This window comes from Trachemys scripta, chromosome 6 (genome assembly GCF_013100865.1).
Source record: "Trachemys scripta elegans isolate TJP31775 chromosome 6, CAS_Tse_1.0, whole genome shotgun sequence".
Classification (NCBI taxonomy): domain Eukaryota; kingdom Metazoa; phylum Chordata; order Testudines; family Emydidae; genus Trachemys; species Trachemys scripta.
In genome coordinates this window covers 35,823,471-35,839,298 of record NC_048303.1, presented here as the reverse complement: position 1 = coordinate 35,839,298, position 15,828 = coordinate 35,823,471, and the positions used below count along the sequence as shown (strand labels likewise).

Sequence of the window (15,828 nt, the reverse complement as noted above, 5' to 3'; positions counted from 1 at the left end):
GATGGGGTTCTGGTTTATGACTGGGGCTCCTAGATGTTACAGTAATATAAATTAAATAAACAGATAGCCCTATAATATCAAAGATGCAGGCCTCCTGAATATGTGCACTACTTCTTTCTAGTGCAGAAACAGTTAATCAACCATCTAAAGCTCTGATTCTACATATTAGCAGATTTACTGTCCTGAATTAATTTCACCTGGTATTGTAAGATACCTCCACAGAGATTTACAGTTTCAGACTATGTTCTGACACTTGAACTACCAATAGAAAGAGTACATAGAATCAAAATATTAGGGTTGGAAGAGACCTCAGCAGGTCATCTAGTCCAATCCCCTGTTCAAAGCAGGACCAACACCAACTAAATCATCCCAGCCAGGGTTTTGTCAAGCAGGCCTTAAAAACCTCTAAGGAAGGCGATACCACCACCTCCCTAGGTAACCCATTCCAGTGCTTCACCACCCTCCTAGTGAAATCGTGTTTCCTAATATCCAATATAGACCTCCCCCACTGCAACTTGAGACCATTGCTTCTTATTCTGTCATCTGCCACCACTGAGAACAGCCTAGTTCTATCCTCTTTGGAACCCCCCTTCAGGTAGTTGAAAGGCTGCTATCAAATCCCCCCTCACTCTTCTCTTCTCCAGACTAAATAACCCCAGTTCCCTCAGCCTCTCCTCGTAAGTCATGCATGCACATGCATCTTACTTTTCAATTTCTCGCTCACATTCTTATGAATTCTCTTCTCTGTTAATTCCATATGCTCCAGATCTGGAGTAAAACTGTAGCACTAAAGGAAACAGATTCTGAGATAAAGAAATGAAGAGCAGACAGTTAAATTACAATGATCCCTTTGTCCACAAGACTAACGTATATCTACCACTTCTGGAAGTTTATGTCACAGGCACAACAGTTTCTCCTGAAAAAACAACCACCACCACCTGATGTGGAAATAAAATAAGGGTTGAAAACCTCTAAAAAGCAAAATGAAGACAGACCCAATTCCATTGAGAAATAGTCTCTCCCTAGCTCTGATTTAGACAGTGAACATATACAGGCAGAGGGGCAAAATAGGAAGTACAGCTACAAGTAAAAGCTTCAAGGGGTTCATTCATAGGTTGCCAGACAAGCGTCACAGAAGTGGTCATCGAGTCAAACACCAGCTCTTTGAAATTTCACCTAAAGTTACCAGAGGAAGGATAATCCAGTGGTTAGAGCACTGGCCTATCACACGTGACCCAGGTTAATTCCTTGCTCTGCCACCAACTTCCTTTGTGACCTTAGGATAAGGTCTGTAGCACAAATCTGTAGCACAGAGGATTACTTTCCTTTCTCACAAGGGTGATGTGAGGTTCTCATGGTGATCATGGGCAGCATGGAGCTATGTGCTGCAGAAGAGAGAAATATATTTTTATCCACATATTTGAGCACATGGACTCTCTTACTCAACTAGTATTGTCTTCCAAAATTAGTGTCCCTTTTTTCATTGGCTTTTCGGGAAGCGTTCTATTGATAAGCAGTTCATTTCCTTCTTGGTTCATGCTAACATGGACCTCACCTTATAGAAGCTTGAAATGCCTGCTTTATTAGACAACCCTATGGACCAAATTCAGCACTGGAGTAAGATAAAACTCCTATTGAAGTTAATGGTAGTTGCATGCATTTATGTCAAGGCTAATTTTAACCCAAAAGGTCCTCAGGTTTCTCTTTAAATGGGCTTCAATTTTGCTATCTACACTGTCCACAATAATGAATCCTCTGTAGAAAGGATGCCCACCTGAAGAGATAGGTAATCACTGAGCTACATCCTAAGCCAGACTGAGTTCTCTCTCTCTCATTATCCATTGGGGGGCAGGTAAGTGCAGCATTCGGTCTTCACCTCTTCTAGAATAAAGAAATCTTTCGTTTTTAAATTAGGACATCAAAATAAGTCTTGTTTATATTTATTTTATTTAAAAAAATAATAATCTTCATCCTCACTTTAGGCATTGGGAACTTTCAAGTCCTCTAATTGGAATCTGCTTATTGCCAAAAAGACACTCTTATTTTCAAGAATCCCATATAATCTTCATGAGGCCTGTAGAACATCCTAGCATGGCAGAGGAAGAAGCCAGATTGAAAAAAAGGAGAATTCAGAAGGGACCAAAGCCTATGGAAAGCTGATATTGTTGAATTATGACAGCTTGGCTGTTAATTGCCTTGGACATGCATTTTACATCAGATATGGCACAAAATCTCAGAACCCCCCTCTCCCTCCCCCATTGTCAGCTAACTGGCACAAGCCTCACAGCACAGCAGATTTGGGGGCACAGTGGCAATGCTTTGACATTTTTATTCATTAGTTGCTAATTCTCCCTTCATCTTAAGATACTTAAAGGTACCCAAACAAGGGAATGGAAGAATCACAGGAAGGGGTCAAGTGAGGGAATTCAGAGTATACAGTCTAAATTTATTGCATGGCAAAAGCAATGCCTGGTGGGTCTGAGGTTGAACAAAGGAACAGAACTCCGCAAAGTGAAGAATGAGTAACTAGAAAATAAAGAAAGTGTGTTTAAGTCAACTAAATCCTAGAATGAGAGCACAAGAGTGGTCAGTTCCGTGCAAAGAGCAGTCAAAATAACTGAGGTGTTCCCATTCATTTGGTTTTAATTTGCAAGATGTATTATATACATACAGATCCATTATTAATGGTGTCAAAATACTCAATGATATCAGAGTTTGGAAGAGGGCAGAGGAAATCCAGGATGTGCATCTGCACAGATGACTAATGTTGAAGGTGTTAAGATTTCAGCCCAGCAGAGTACAAAATATCTGGTTTACATGGTATTGTTGATATTCTGGTACCACACATGTACAAAGAAAAAATGTTTAGGCCCAAGTTAAGTGTTTCTGACTATAAACAGCAGGCTCTATTACCCCAAGTATCAGACACATACAAGAGGACAATCTTCACATATCTAATATTTGCTATTAACAGAGCTATTTTGCAAATTAATGTGTGTCACTACACCTTCTATTCTACAAGTGTTGTCTCAGGATTGGTATAGATGAGAACCTTACAGTGGAGCCAACCAGATTCTCACTCTCGTTCTACAAATGAGGGGACATTTCAGTGTAGTCTGGTTTCTGTGCACCTCAAACTCATACCCATTTTTTATTTCGCAGCTGATAGAATATTAAGAATAGGGCACTCCTGTTACAATGGAACATTTCCCTCCCCCAGTTCCCAGAAAGATAACTAGCCATACAAATCAGGATTCATTAAGGTCATGAGAACTGCATTAGATCACTTCATAATGAGTGGTTCAGAAAACAGGAGGATCCTGGATGTTGACTGATGAGTGAGAAGGAAGTGACTCTCAATACTGTGTGGAATGAGCTGTTCTACATATTGTGGATTACAGAAAATATACAAGTAAACTGAAAATAAATAGAAAAAAAGTACCGTGCTACCACATATACAAGGATTTTTCAAATTTCTCATATCAACCTAACGAATGCCGTTCCATGAAAATGATGCATCAGCAAGCTCTACTTTCCACACTGGGAGATATGTCTGAACTGGCTCTATTATACAACAGACTAAGTGTCTTTATTAGCAAGCAGCATTAATTCTTTCCCATATGCCTTACCACTATTTCTTCTGTCTTTATGCAAGAATGGGTAGAACTGAAATTTTTGAAAAATCACCAGTTACAAATCTCTTTTTTGGGAAACCAAGGTTTTGTTTCCCAGTATACAGATTGCTAAAGAAATGGCCATGGAATATCTTAATACAGTATTACACCAAGCATAAAAGCTGTGGAATGTAAGATATATAAGCTACACTTACAGAATTGAGCTGCAGTAACAGACACCATAAAGGAGGCAGAATCAACTTTCAAAAAACTAATTTTAATCAAAACAAAAAAATTGTTGATCATTAACAAGTTTATAAAACAGTGATTTAGTTACATAAATAAATTGATATCAGTGTATCAAATCTGAATTACTTTCAACTTCATGAGCATGTTTACATGGGTGATGAAGTACAACCTCTTTACCTATTATAATAAATAAAATGGAGAGCATGAAATAGTTTCTCTAACCAAAAATACCTACAGACATACCTCTAGCATGTTCTCTAATGAAGGGAACAAGAGACACTGGACAACTTTTGCACCAAAACATAAAAACTGCTTTAAAAAGCACAAGGATACAGAACCATCAGCTAAAGTAAAGACACTATACTGTAACCAAAATTGGTATTTAATAATATAATGAACAGTTTGGTAGTTAGATCTCCAGTTTGGTTATTTTAAAGCATTAAGACAAGGCAAGATAGAAGGCTGCTTTTGTTTGAGTAATTCTAGAGAAAATAAAATATATTAAAAAATAAACTGAAAAGTAGAACAGTCATACCTACACAACTTTCTGTCCTGCACAAAGTCAAAATACCTATGCAGCATATATATATATATAAAATATTATATATATATGTTATTTGTGCACAAAGGTTAGCTTATTATTAGCTCACTGCAAAGGCGTAATGGATCATGTCAATCATTTTGGAAAACATTTTGTGTTTTGTGTCAAAAAGGATATTTCTTTAAGTCTCTTAGGCTAGGAGGCACAAACCCCACTTCTGGCATACTGTATTCTTAATGCTAAGGCTTGCTGCTCTGGCTGTGTGTTTTGTTGTCCCTCTTTACTATAGTGCCTGTTACAAGCATGTGTGTGTGTGTGTGTGTATATACATATACATATATATGTATACACAGGTTGTAAATAAAACTTCCCCCAATAGGTATCAGTCCAACCATGCAATTCAAAAGGTGGCTCTGCATAGATGCCCAGCATATAGTTCACCACCTGAGCCAACCCCGAAGCAAGGCGCACTTTAGTCCTTCTGATAGGTTTTTTTTTTTTTTTTGTTTAAAACCAAGCTACTGCAGCTTCAAGTATTTTGCATTACATAGAATTTTTTTTATAAATTAGTTAATGTTATATTTTTTCAATATTCAGACATATACTATAATATATATACAGTACAATAAATGCTCTCATTCTTTTTTTTATTTTTTTTTGATAAATCCCTGAGAATGTATGTTGACAGTCGCTAAGTTTCCACATGCACAAGCATTGTGTGCCATGCTTCTGGATGAACAGCACTGCAAAGCCACGTGGTCAGCCTTTTAACTATTAGTATTTCATTTGTTGGTTTGTTTAACTATGCTGAAATGTAAGGATGAGTTACAAAGGAGTAAAGCTGGATCCATTCGAGGTACTTATCACAGGATGGAGGTGTTTGGTTTGGTTTTTAAAGCCATTGCAATATATATTTTTGTTTTTGAGGCTGTGAACGTATACAGAAAGAACAGGAGAGCAATGTGGGCTTTTGCCACTTGACAACATATACTCAGTGTAAACCAAACCTTTTTTTAACCTCTCTCTCATACAAAATAGAAAAAAAAAAAAAAAAAGAAAGGAAAAAAAATAAACACACAAACTTTCACAACATGACAATTTAGTTTGCAAACTCAATATAACTATACACATATAATACCGGTGTGGCTCTGTTTCTTTAAGTTAAAAAGGATACAAAGGCAGGCTCAAGTAAAAACAAACCACCCCTTCCCTCCCCTCCCCTCCCCCCCCACCCTCACACATTTTTGTCAACCAAACCGTTCACGAACCAACATCATCAGTTTCTTTTTGCCTTTGTAGATTTGTTTTAGGTTGTCGATAAACTGTGTAAACTGAATGTGTCCATCATGAGCCATTAAGAAAGTCTCTCGGGCCTTACTAAGGAACTCTATAAACTCACTATAGTGTCGAGGGCTGATGTGTGTGAGTCGTGAATGTGTTGTATTAATGTAGGCTCCAATCGTGGCATCCAGGAGTTGCCTTAAAGGGGCTTTGTCCAGTGACATGAGCTTACCAGAGTTCCTCCTTCCATGAAGTCCCACCATCCCAGGAGTGGTCAAAGTACACCTACGCAAAATGTCTGACAGTACTGTTGCACATTTGACACTTTTGACCACCAGAGGTATTATAGCTGCAAGCTCATTTTTCCCAAGGGAGTGGCTGAGCGCACATGCCCACAAAACGTCATTAATGGCAGGGTGTGTGTCCTGATTGTAACTCAGGTTGAGATGGTTCATGGCCAAAGTGGCCAGCTTGTAGGCCCGCATAGGGTAACCACGATGTTCCATATAGCGTGCTATAGTAAAAAGCTGCGTATAGCTCATGCCTTTCGTAGCAGCATCTAGAACAATTTGGTAAGCGGTCTCAAAAGCTATGTGATCCTTTTCACATAAGGTCAGTGCAGAGAGGGCACAGTTTTGAGGATCCTTCATGGCACACTGTAGAGCAAGCGTCCTAGCACTGCTGGCCAGTTTCTCCTGCTGATGGCAGTCCAGATGCAGACGGACGATGGTGCTGTTGGACATCACTGTTGTAGCAACAATACTAGTGGCCTCGGTTGGAGTGAAAAGTGTAAACCAGTTCTGCATGATGCTATCCAGTGCATAAACACCTGAGAGAGAGAGACAGGATCATCAACAATTGACAATTACTAGGATTCAGCTAGAAAGAGGTTTTCACCGTGACTTTTTTTTTTCCCTCTTTTCAAACTAAGCCTAGTAGATTATCAGTACATCCAACCACCTGCTATTTAGGCAACCAAACTCAATGGAGATAACATGATGGGAAATGCACATTAAAGTAAGACTACTCTGCATTCTCTCTTGTAGAGTCACTGAAGCTGTTAGAGAACTTGAAAAAGTCACATGATAAAGTTTTAACTTCCTGGAAAGACATCTTGTTTTTCTTGTTATTTAAGATAATGCATTTTGGATAACAAGTCCTGGCTCCTACATGTGGGGCCAGTTACAGAACTCAAAAATCTCAATATCTGACCGAGTAGCTCAAATCAACCCTCAAAATCTAATATTTTTAGACCCATTTAACCTCCTTTTTCTCTATGTCAATAGTCCCCTCATGGCAGGGCAAAACGCTTTAAGTTATCTCAAAACTGCTCATGTGTTTGTATTTGGCACTAAAACTATAGGGTGGGCCTCACAAGGGACGCATGGGAATATGTCAAGGGAGGCACAAGCTGCGTGGTTTTGTTTTTTGTGAAGAGCTCTGGCCCTCAGCCCCAGGTGGCTGGGGCTCCTGCAGAAAGGCCATGGACACCCAAGAGGAGGGAAAAAGGGGACAGATGGAGCTCCGCCACCTGGGCTTGGGCTCTCTTTGACGCCCAATCCCTCACTAGGAAGCAGCAGGGCTTTGGCTGTCAGCCCCAGGGTGCCTGCAGCCGCGCAGTACGGGTGGCAATGCGGCGCTAAATCTGCTGTGAAAAGTGATATTGACAAGTATCACTTTTCACATTCCCACCCTTATTTCTGCGATGCTGCTGGTGGAGGTGCTGCCTTCGGAGCTGGGCACCTAGTCAGCAGCTGCTGCTCTCTGCTCTGCCTTCAGAGCTGGGTGGTGGTGATATATGTACTGGGGGATGGCGTGGGGGTGGGGAGGATGGGGAGATAAATGACTACAGAAACAAAGAACGGGGGGAGAGGGGCAATCAGATATGTTTGAGATCCACTGTACTAGAGTATTCAATTATAAACATGCTTTCCAGAACTATTTTATACCAACTGATATGTTCCTTCAGAGGGAAATATTCTTAGCAATACATGCTACTGGTTTTTCTGCTTGTGTGCAGTGTTCTTTAGTACCATTTTACTGCTCTTGTGGGAGAGAACAATGACTGGTGGGCTCCATAAATGGAAGACTATAGGCAAGTAGAGTGCCTTATTATGGCTAGACCCTATTTACGCATGCCTGTGAGCTCACCTAAACCACAACCAGAGGTCCTCATTGCCTCTGTTGCACTTGGCATTTCTTGTGCACAAGAGATACAATGTAACCAGAGAATGCCAGATCTTCATTTAAATAGACAGAGTCCCTGCTTTACAAACTCAATTAAGTATTGCATTATGTTATAGGTTCTTTATTGACCATTTCTACCAGCATGTGTGAGCTAATGTAATATGGTATGAATAAAGGCTTTTTATTTGTACACAGGCAACTGAACAAAATAAAAGATATGCTCTAGTATCTAGAGATACTTAGTCAAGCTATAAAAGCAATAAAACACTGCACCATTGCACAGAAAGGCAAACTATATTTTCCAGGCTACCAACAGTATTAATTTCTCAGATAAGTATAAGGGAAAGGACAAAGTAATCCTGAACAGGAAAAGTGGGTTCATGAAGTTCTGAAACACAAAGTGGTCTCAGCTATCTACTAGACAGAATCTGACTCAAATCCATGAAAAGTAGGAGCATGTACAAAGATCGTAAGTGTGCTTTAATAGAGAAATACTAACGACAATTAAAATTGCTGTACAGGTCATAGTTATAGTGCCTTCATTACTGCAAAATCTGAGCACTTCTGGTTTTTTTTATCCTTAACACTCCTGTAAGGTTGGGAAATATTATCATGCTCATTCTACAAGTGGGGAACTGAGGCACACAGAGTCTGTGACTCACCAAACCACACGCAAGAAGTCTGTGGCAAAGCAGAGAATAGAACCTGGGTCGCCTAAGTTCCAAACTAGCACCCTAACTACCAGAGCACCTCTCCCTTAGACTCCAATTACAAGGTTAAAGTCTGTCATCCATACTCATGTTGAGTGGTACCTTACTCTATGCTGAAATCAATGAAGCTACTTGCGGAGTACACTACTTCTTAACATGTGTACAGTGACCACAAGTCCACAAACAGTGATACACGTGGGAATAGACTAATTGCTTCATTCTACATCCTGAAAAACAAAGTATACCAAACTATTCAGTCCTGATTTTACTTGGGCTGTGTCTGTTATCTTATGTGCTCAAGAAAATTGCTTGTTATTGCTCTAATTAAAGACTTCTAATCAGAAAGTAATTTCCGCGCACCAATAGAAAGTGATTGACATTTTTAGTGCCTATACACAGCCAAACAAAATGAAACCATCAAACCATTTAAGACAGGCTAATGAAGGCATGACTTCCTTGGACAATATCTGCAGAACTTACCTACTTCTGTTGCACAGGTTACCAACCACCTCACCATCTCCCGCCGCCTCCAATTCAATGTTGACAATGTCATCCGCATCACCTATTTAAAAACAAACAAGCATTTGATAGACACTTAAGACAAATGAATTCTGCTACAAAGCTGAGACAGCACACAAACAATTAAGAATCTGTGTTATTTAGATATAGCACTGATTGAAAAATTGCAAAAAAATCCTACCCAAAATGGTCATCTTTTTGTTCAAATTTCAAAGATTTGAAAAATGCTGACCAGTTCTATTTGAAGGACAGATTATTTTCAGAACTACATTCTACATCACACAATAAAACTGCAGCTCTTTTAAGGTCAGATAAAAGATTTTATTTTCCCTCAAAAATAATCAAATGCTTCATTATAAATAAGACTTTTCAAGTAGAAAAAGTGGTGTTTAAAATGGATAATGATATATATGCCTATTTTGAGTAGGCTAGCCATGAACTTTTTTCCTTAGACCCTTAGTATTGCCTTTCACTTGACTGCTGTGATACATACTAGTATTATTGCTTATTGTGATCTGCTCTGCTGCTTAATTCTGCCAAGTCTCCAGTGGTTGTTTCTGTTTTCAGAATCAATAATGATTTGACTCATCTATCAGAATGAAACCTCAATTTAAAGAAGCTCAACACGAACATGATCAAAATTCTAGTAAAGGTGCCTTATCTGGTTTTTAAAAGCAGTACCTTCATATTTCAAATCCACTTGCAAATAGGCTGTTTCTTTCTCTCTCGTTTTTATATTTAAATGTGATTGTTCCAGTAAAAATTGTAACTAATTTTGTGAAGGATTGTTCTAGTAGAAGCAAGTAACATGTTTATAATTTTCAATACCTGAAATTGTACAGAAAGGTTGCTGCAGCTAACTCTGCAGATCCTGTAGAAATCTAGATGACCACAACATCTATTGCATAATGTTACATAATGAGAATATCACTGAGAAAACAACATTCAGCATTCCCTTCCCCCATGAGAAATATATACATCTGATCAAGACAAGTTGGGTGAGGTAATACCTTTATTGGACCAGTTTCTGTTGGTGGAAGGGACAAGCTTTTGAGTCAGTCCAATAAAGGTATTACCTCACCCACCATGTCTCATTCAGATTTGGAGGAAAACTTCTGACATGTGAAGTTGCAAGTAGGTCTAATTTCCAGATACCCCAACTTGGAGATGTCTTTGCTATGGAGTTCTTCAGTGAAAGCTTGTGCTGGTCATGTAAGTCTCCACTCAGCTGACCTGCAATTATATTATTAATTATTTGTATTACTGTAGCACCTAAGAGCCCTAGGCATGGTCCAAAACCCCAGTGTGCTAGACACAGTACAGAACAAAGACTGTTCCTGCCCCATTGAACTTATAATTGTCCTTGCCTTCAAGGTGAAGAGTTTCAGTGCACTATGCAGCAGTCCTACAGACCTACATACAGCATCCTTGCACAGCTGGCTGGAATGTATCCCATTGTTGTTCATGTACAACATCACTATAGTATATCTGATATTTAACCACTCTGCCAGATAGATGCAAGAAAAAAGGACTTGAGAGCCCAACATATCCCTCAAGTCTGGAATTTCTGGGTGAAAAAGCCTTCACGTCAGCATTTTAGTGACTGAATTGTTGAAGTCTTGCAATGAGCTCCCCAGCTCAGATCGGAAGTGTTGACTATGGCTGAGGAAGCCAGGGGGTTGAATACAGCTCTTATGACTACACCATATGAGGTAGGAACACATCCCTGGGTAGTGTCAATTTTACAAAGCATTCCATCAGTATTTGTCATATAGCATTCAACTAACTAGTACTGTTGAGGTCTCTTTTTTAGATGTGCATATAGAGTTACATACATTGCTGAAGCCATAACACACATCAGTTCCAGGGAGATCATTACTGTGTTCCAGGTAGTATTTCTATTGCCATAAGGATTTTTAAGTAGCTTTCTTTTAGATGGAAAGCTCTGAGTATCTAGAAATGCTCCAAGGCCACCTTCCCCTCTTGCTCAGTCATAACTCTGTGATTTCTACCAGTTTTTCCTGAACCCAGTGTTTGGAATAAGGTACATGTTTATGATAGAGCTTTTGCTCATTCCTGCTATGAGGATGCCTTAGTAAGCCAATCATCCAAATAAGGATACATATGGATACCTTGACATCTCAAGCATGCTGTCACTGCTGAAAGGCACTTTGTGAATACTCAAGATGATGCAGACAGACCAAATGGAAGAACCTTGCATTGATAATGATTTCTTCCCACACCAAACCTCAGGTATTTTCAGTGCAAATATCTGCTTAAGATGTGAAAATAAGCGTCCTGTAAATCAAGAGCCACAAACCAATCTTGGAAAGAGAAGGAGGGGATGACAGAAGCTAGGATACGGATATGGAATTTGAACTTTCTGATGAAAGAAAGAGTTGAGCTTCTGAAGGTCTAGAATGGGTTGAAGATCACCATCGTTATTTAGGATGAGAAGTACCTGGAATAAAATGCCATCTGTGGAAACTCTTTAGGAACTTTCTCTAGCAGTGAATGAACTTCTGATCTTAGCAAGTTCTTCTGATAAGAATCCCTGAAGAGGGATGGGGAAGAAGAGCAAAGTCTTCTACCTTGACTCTTGTTCCAAGAATAGTTCAGACAAATGTAATCACGAGTGGTGCCTCAATGTAATCGTGGATACTACAGCTTTAGATACAAGGTATGCTTAGCAATTGACCAACCTTTGGTAATAAGGGATTTGGGACACTTTTCCTTTGATCTGGTACAGACTGTGCAAAGTGCACTATTTTTTCCCCTGGGTAACACTGGTATCTGGACATCACCACCTGGCAGTTCACCATTCTAATTCTCAGTGTGGCAGAGGAGAAATTCTTTCTACCTAGGGTTTACCTTCTTATCCTTTCAATTCAAAAGGGGTAGAGTGGACTTGATCTTTTAGCTCTTTGGTAATGGTAGCTGCCATCCAATGAATAATAGCTGTATGGGTCTGGAAGAACTCAAAGCCCTCAGGAATCAGCAGAGGTAACTTGTCTGCTTTCTTAGAAATTGCTGGTCCAGATGTTAGGTTTAACTAGATATTTTTTGCCAGCCTATAATAAACCATCTAGAATTGGCAGGGTAATCTTGCTCCTAGAGGGTAAACAATTGTGTCATCAACTGTGCATGTAGTTTTGTTTAAAGTTACCAAAGGGATGTTTAATGTAGTCACCATTCCCTCTGAGATAATGGAAGTGGAACAAATCCTCTGGTGAGGAGCAGGATTGGACATCCATATCTACTTTCAGAGGTTCAACAGGCCTCTAGTTCTTCAGGGAGTGTGTCCAGGACAAGTAAAGGAGACTGTTCCCTTGATACTAGCAAGAGCTACATATCCAGGCAGGATGGTTCCAGTGCAGGGCATTTCACTCTAACTCTTTTGGAAAATGGCTCCCTTTTTGCCAGCTTCCTTTAGCCTTTTTAAATTCACGGCAATGCCTACTAGAAGGAGAATATGGCCACACTGCCCATGGTGGTACCTTCCCAGTTCTGCCAGTACCAAGTTTACAATTTCCTATTATAATCCCTGGGTGCAGGAGAGTGAACTCTCACAATCTGAAAGGTTGGAACAGTCTCTCAATAATGCTCTCTAGATTTCTTGATCCATTCCTTGTGAGGGGAATGGCAAATAAAGCTCTCTGGCTGGATGTGGCCAGATTCTGAATCCGAGGAAGTTTCCAAGGGTGACAATGGTTTGGTTAAGTTAAAAGCTGAAAGGGGGTGAGATGTTTCCCTGGGGCACCAGTAGAAGTCCAAGGGGAGGATCCTGCATCTCTCGGGAGGTTTGCATAGCTAAGGAAACTGATTCAGCCTTGCAAGATTTCTCTTTTTCTTTCCTGGAGAAGGATGAACCTGCCTCACTGCATATGCTTTTTATTTTTATCTTCAAGTACAGAGGATAATGTATACAGTGCTGCACGAAGGCCCTCTTCTGATCACAGGAAATATCAGGTGCCTTATCAGGCTTCAAGCACAGAAACAATAACAATGGATCTGGGGCAGGATGATCCCATATAGACTTAGCTTTCAATACCACCCTTTGCTGTGACTCTGACTTTGAGACCACAACACTATGGACATGCTCTTGCACCTCAGTGTGATAAATTGGAAGTCCCGGATTCTCAGAGGCAGGCCCTTGAGGACTGGCTCTTGCAGCAGAGGCGGACACCTGTAAGGCCAACTGTTTATTGCTTTGCTGGATGTGATCTTTGCAATATTGCCATAGACTGGCCCCTTTGGTTTGGCACCAGTCAGGGAGGCAGATGCCAGTGCTGGGTCTTTGTCGGGCTCTTTAAACCACTTTGGGGACTAGAGCAGAAGCTAGTTTTCCAGCCCTTGCATCATTGTGTTTGCAATTTGAGGGTTTAGTCACTAATGCTTACTGCAACAGCATAGCTTCCAGGAAATTCTGATGCTCCTTTCAGGCCCTGAGGATGGAGATGTTGCATATACAGTGATGAGACGATGAACAACTTCCCCACTCCTCTAGAGGGCCAGACAAAGCACATCTGTGTCCAAAAGCAGAAAGCTGACAGGTAAGAGGTGTATCACTTGAACCTAGGTTTCTTTTTTATTTTCTTTGAGTCCTGACATATTGGAACCAAAGACCTGTGCCACGCCACAAAGTCCTTAATAAAAATATCCAAAATAAGAAAAAAAGAAATGAAATAAACAGAAAGAACTAAATGTTAACTAAACAAAGGTTGTGATGGCACTGAAAATGGTGGGTTCCAATGAATTCGGGTCCAAGGATCCCAGTCTCTCCACTACTGTGATTCAAAGGAACTAAGGTTCTTGGAGCATTCCCCCCTCTCCTCCTTTTATAGCTCTGCATTCCAACAACTGCTCCAATGGACTCTGCTAGTAGAAGGTTCCATAGGCCCAAACTGCACCATCTGTGCGTCCCCAAGACCAGGAATGCAAAGAGGCCACCTGAAGAAAATATTTTTTCCCCACCAGTAATGAAATGTATGCACATAGCTTCCAAACAGAACTTCTTAAAGAAGCAGTCCCTTGCAAACTGAAGATTCAATTTCCTTGAAGAATTTTTTTTTGACTGCAGCATAACACAAAGACGACCCATTCACTCAGACTACACGAGTGTACAACTGCCTCTCTGTGCTTTATGTCACTTTTTCATCTTCTTAATGTTGGTCTGGTCTAGGTGCCACAGCAGCCCCAACATGTATGTTAGAGCAGCCACAAGGGCTGGCTGCTCTAATTTAGACAGACATGCAAGTCTACCTACTGGTTTCTCTGCAGCCCAGAATAACCAGAGAACTTAGCTCTCTGGCCATTCCTCCTCTCATCCTGAATACACTCCTATACAGTGGCTGCTTACACTAGTCTCGTGCTACCCCCGAATTGGGGGAGACACCCAGACAGTTGTTCTAGTCTTGTATCACCAGCTGTATGGTGTAAGAGAGCCAAAGCTGGTGCCATATGCTGGCCCTATATTTATCAAAGTACTATACAAATCAGTGAAGAGAAGGGGCCATATTTGGACTTTGCATAAGTGGGTACAATTCTCAATGGCTTCAATGGGAGCTGCACCCACCATTGCAGGGCTGAATTTGGTCCAAGGACTCTCAGTCTCTTACTGCAGCAATAGCTAATTTGGGGAATACCTGAAGGCCTAACTCCAAAGAAACTTTCAAAAGAGTGATGTCTGGCAAACTGTCCATGAGTGTTGCTATTTTAAATGCATCCTGGGCAAGCTTGAAGATGTGTGATGAGGAGTGAATATTTTTCTGGATGGATTCTAACACTGTTTCCAGCCTCCGAACATCACCTGCAATGTAAAAACAAAACCACAAAACAAAGAAACAATTAGGTTACCTAAAAACATTCACTAATGGTTCAGATGTTACAACTACATGTGCCAGAACTACAGCAATATAAGCAAGTTTCAGCTATACAAGTTCTCTTAGAAAGAGCTAACTAAATGCACGTGAACAGAAAACATGAAATCAAATATCCCTCCAGTGCCTGCTGATGTTAGTTGGGTAAATTCTACAAAGTTGTCTTAATTTAAGAATTTTAATGTCCACTGCTGGGTCTTGCCATCCACATTATGCCACTGCAAAACAAATAAACTTGTCTCAGACCTGAACCCGGTCTGTCTGGCCACTATCCAACTGGTCTAGCAGCAGTGCTAGAAAACCAAGTGACAGACTTAAATTTGTTCAGTTAGCTGTTTCTTCCTCAAGTGCTTTTCAGATCAAAATTCAGACTCCTAAGCAGCAGTTTTAAATTAACTTCACTCTGTGTATGAAATACAATATTGGAAATATAGCATGTCTACTAAAAATATATATCAGCTTTATTGATAACGCTACCTTTGGCTGCTGTTAGCATAGTTGATGCCAACTCACACTGCTGGGACTCAATGTGACTTAGCGTGAACCAACGGGGATAGCGGTTTGGAACAACTGATGCAATGTGGTGTGGGCGGGACATATCTCCTGATGGAGCTGTAGATTCCAATACTAGCAACCTGAAAATAGGAAAGAACATACACTCTTTTCACTCAATCATCATCATTATAACTAGGGTTACCTATGAGCAATCACAAAGCCACAAGAGCACTTTGGCTGCTTGTACAAAGTGTGCCCATTCAGGTGTAAAAGCTGTAGCAAACCATATTCTTTCAACTAGACGCTAAAAGTGAGATTGCCAAAACCCTAATTAACCATTAGTCACCCATATT

General features: G+C 40.3%; 1 protein-coding gene across 2 annotated transcripts in view; it reads right to left on the bottom strand.

The window, feature by feature from the left end:
- Positions 1 to 5,635: 5,635 nt before the first annotated feature.
- The window catches only part of ZSWIM6 (zinc finger SWIM-type containing 6), a 167,701-nt gene continuing 157,508 nt past the window's right edge, over positions 5,636 to 15,828 (bottom strand). Inside the window, exons 11-14 of one of the 2 annotated variants that reach the window (XM_034773051.1) lie at positions 15,458 to 15,615; positions 14,747 to 14,910; positions 9,063 to 9,144; positions 5,636 to 6,514 (exon numbers count right to left, since the gene is read on the bottom strand). In XM_034773051.1, coding sequence (XP_034628942.1) covers positions 5,652 to 6,514; positions 9,063 to 9,144; positions 14,747 to 14,910; positions 15,458 to 15,615 — 1,267 coding nt within the window. In that variant the 3' untranslated portion in view covers positions 5,636 to 5,651. The remainder of the gene's footprint in view (positions 6,515 to 9,062; positions 9,145 to 14,746; positions 14,911 to 15,457; positions 15,616 to 15,828) is intronic. The other variant, XM_034773052.1, reaches the window with a different exon arrangement.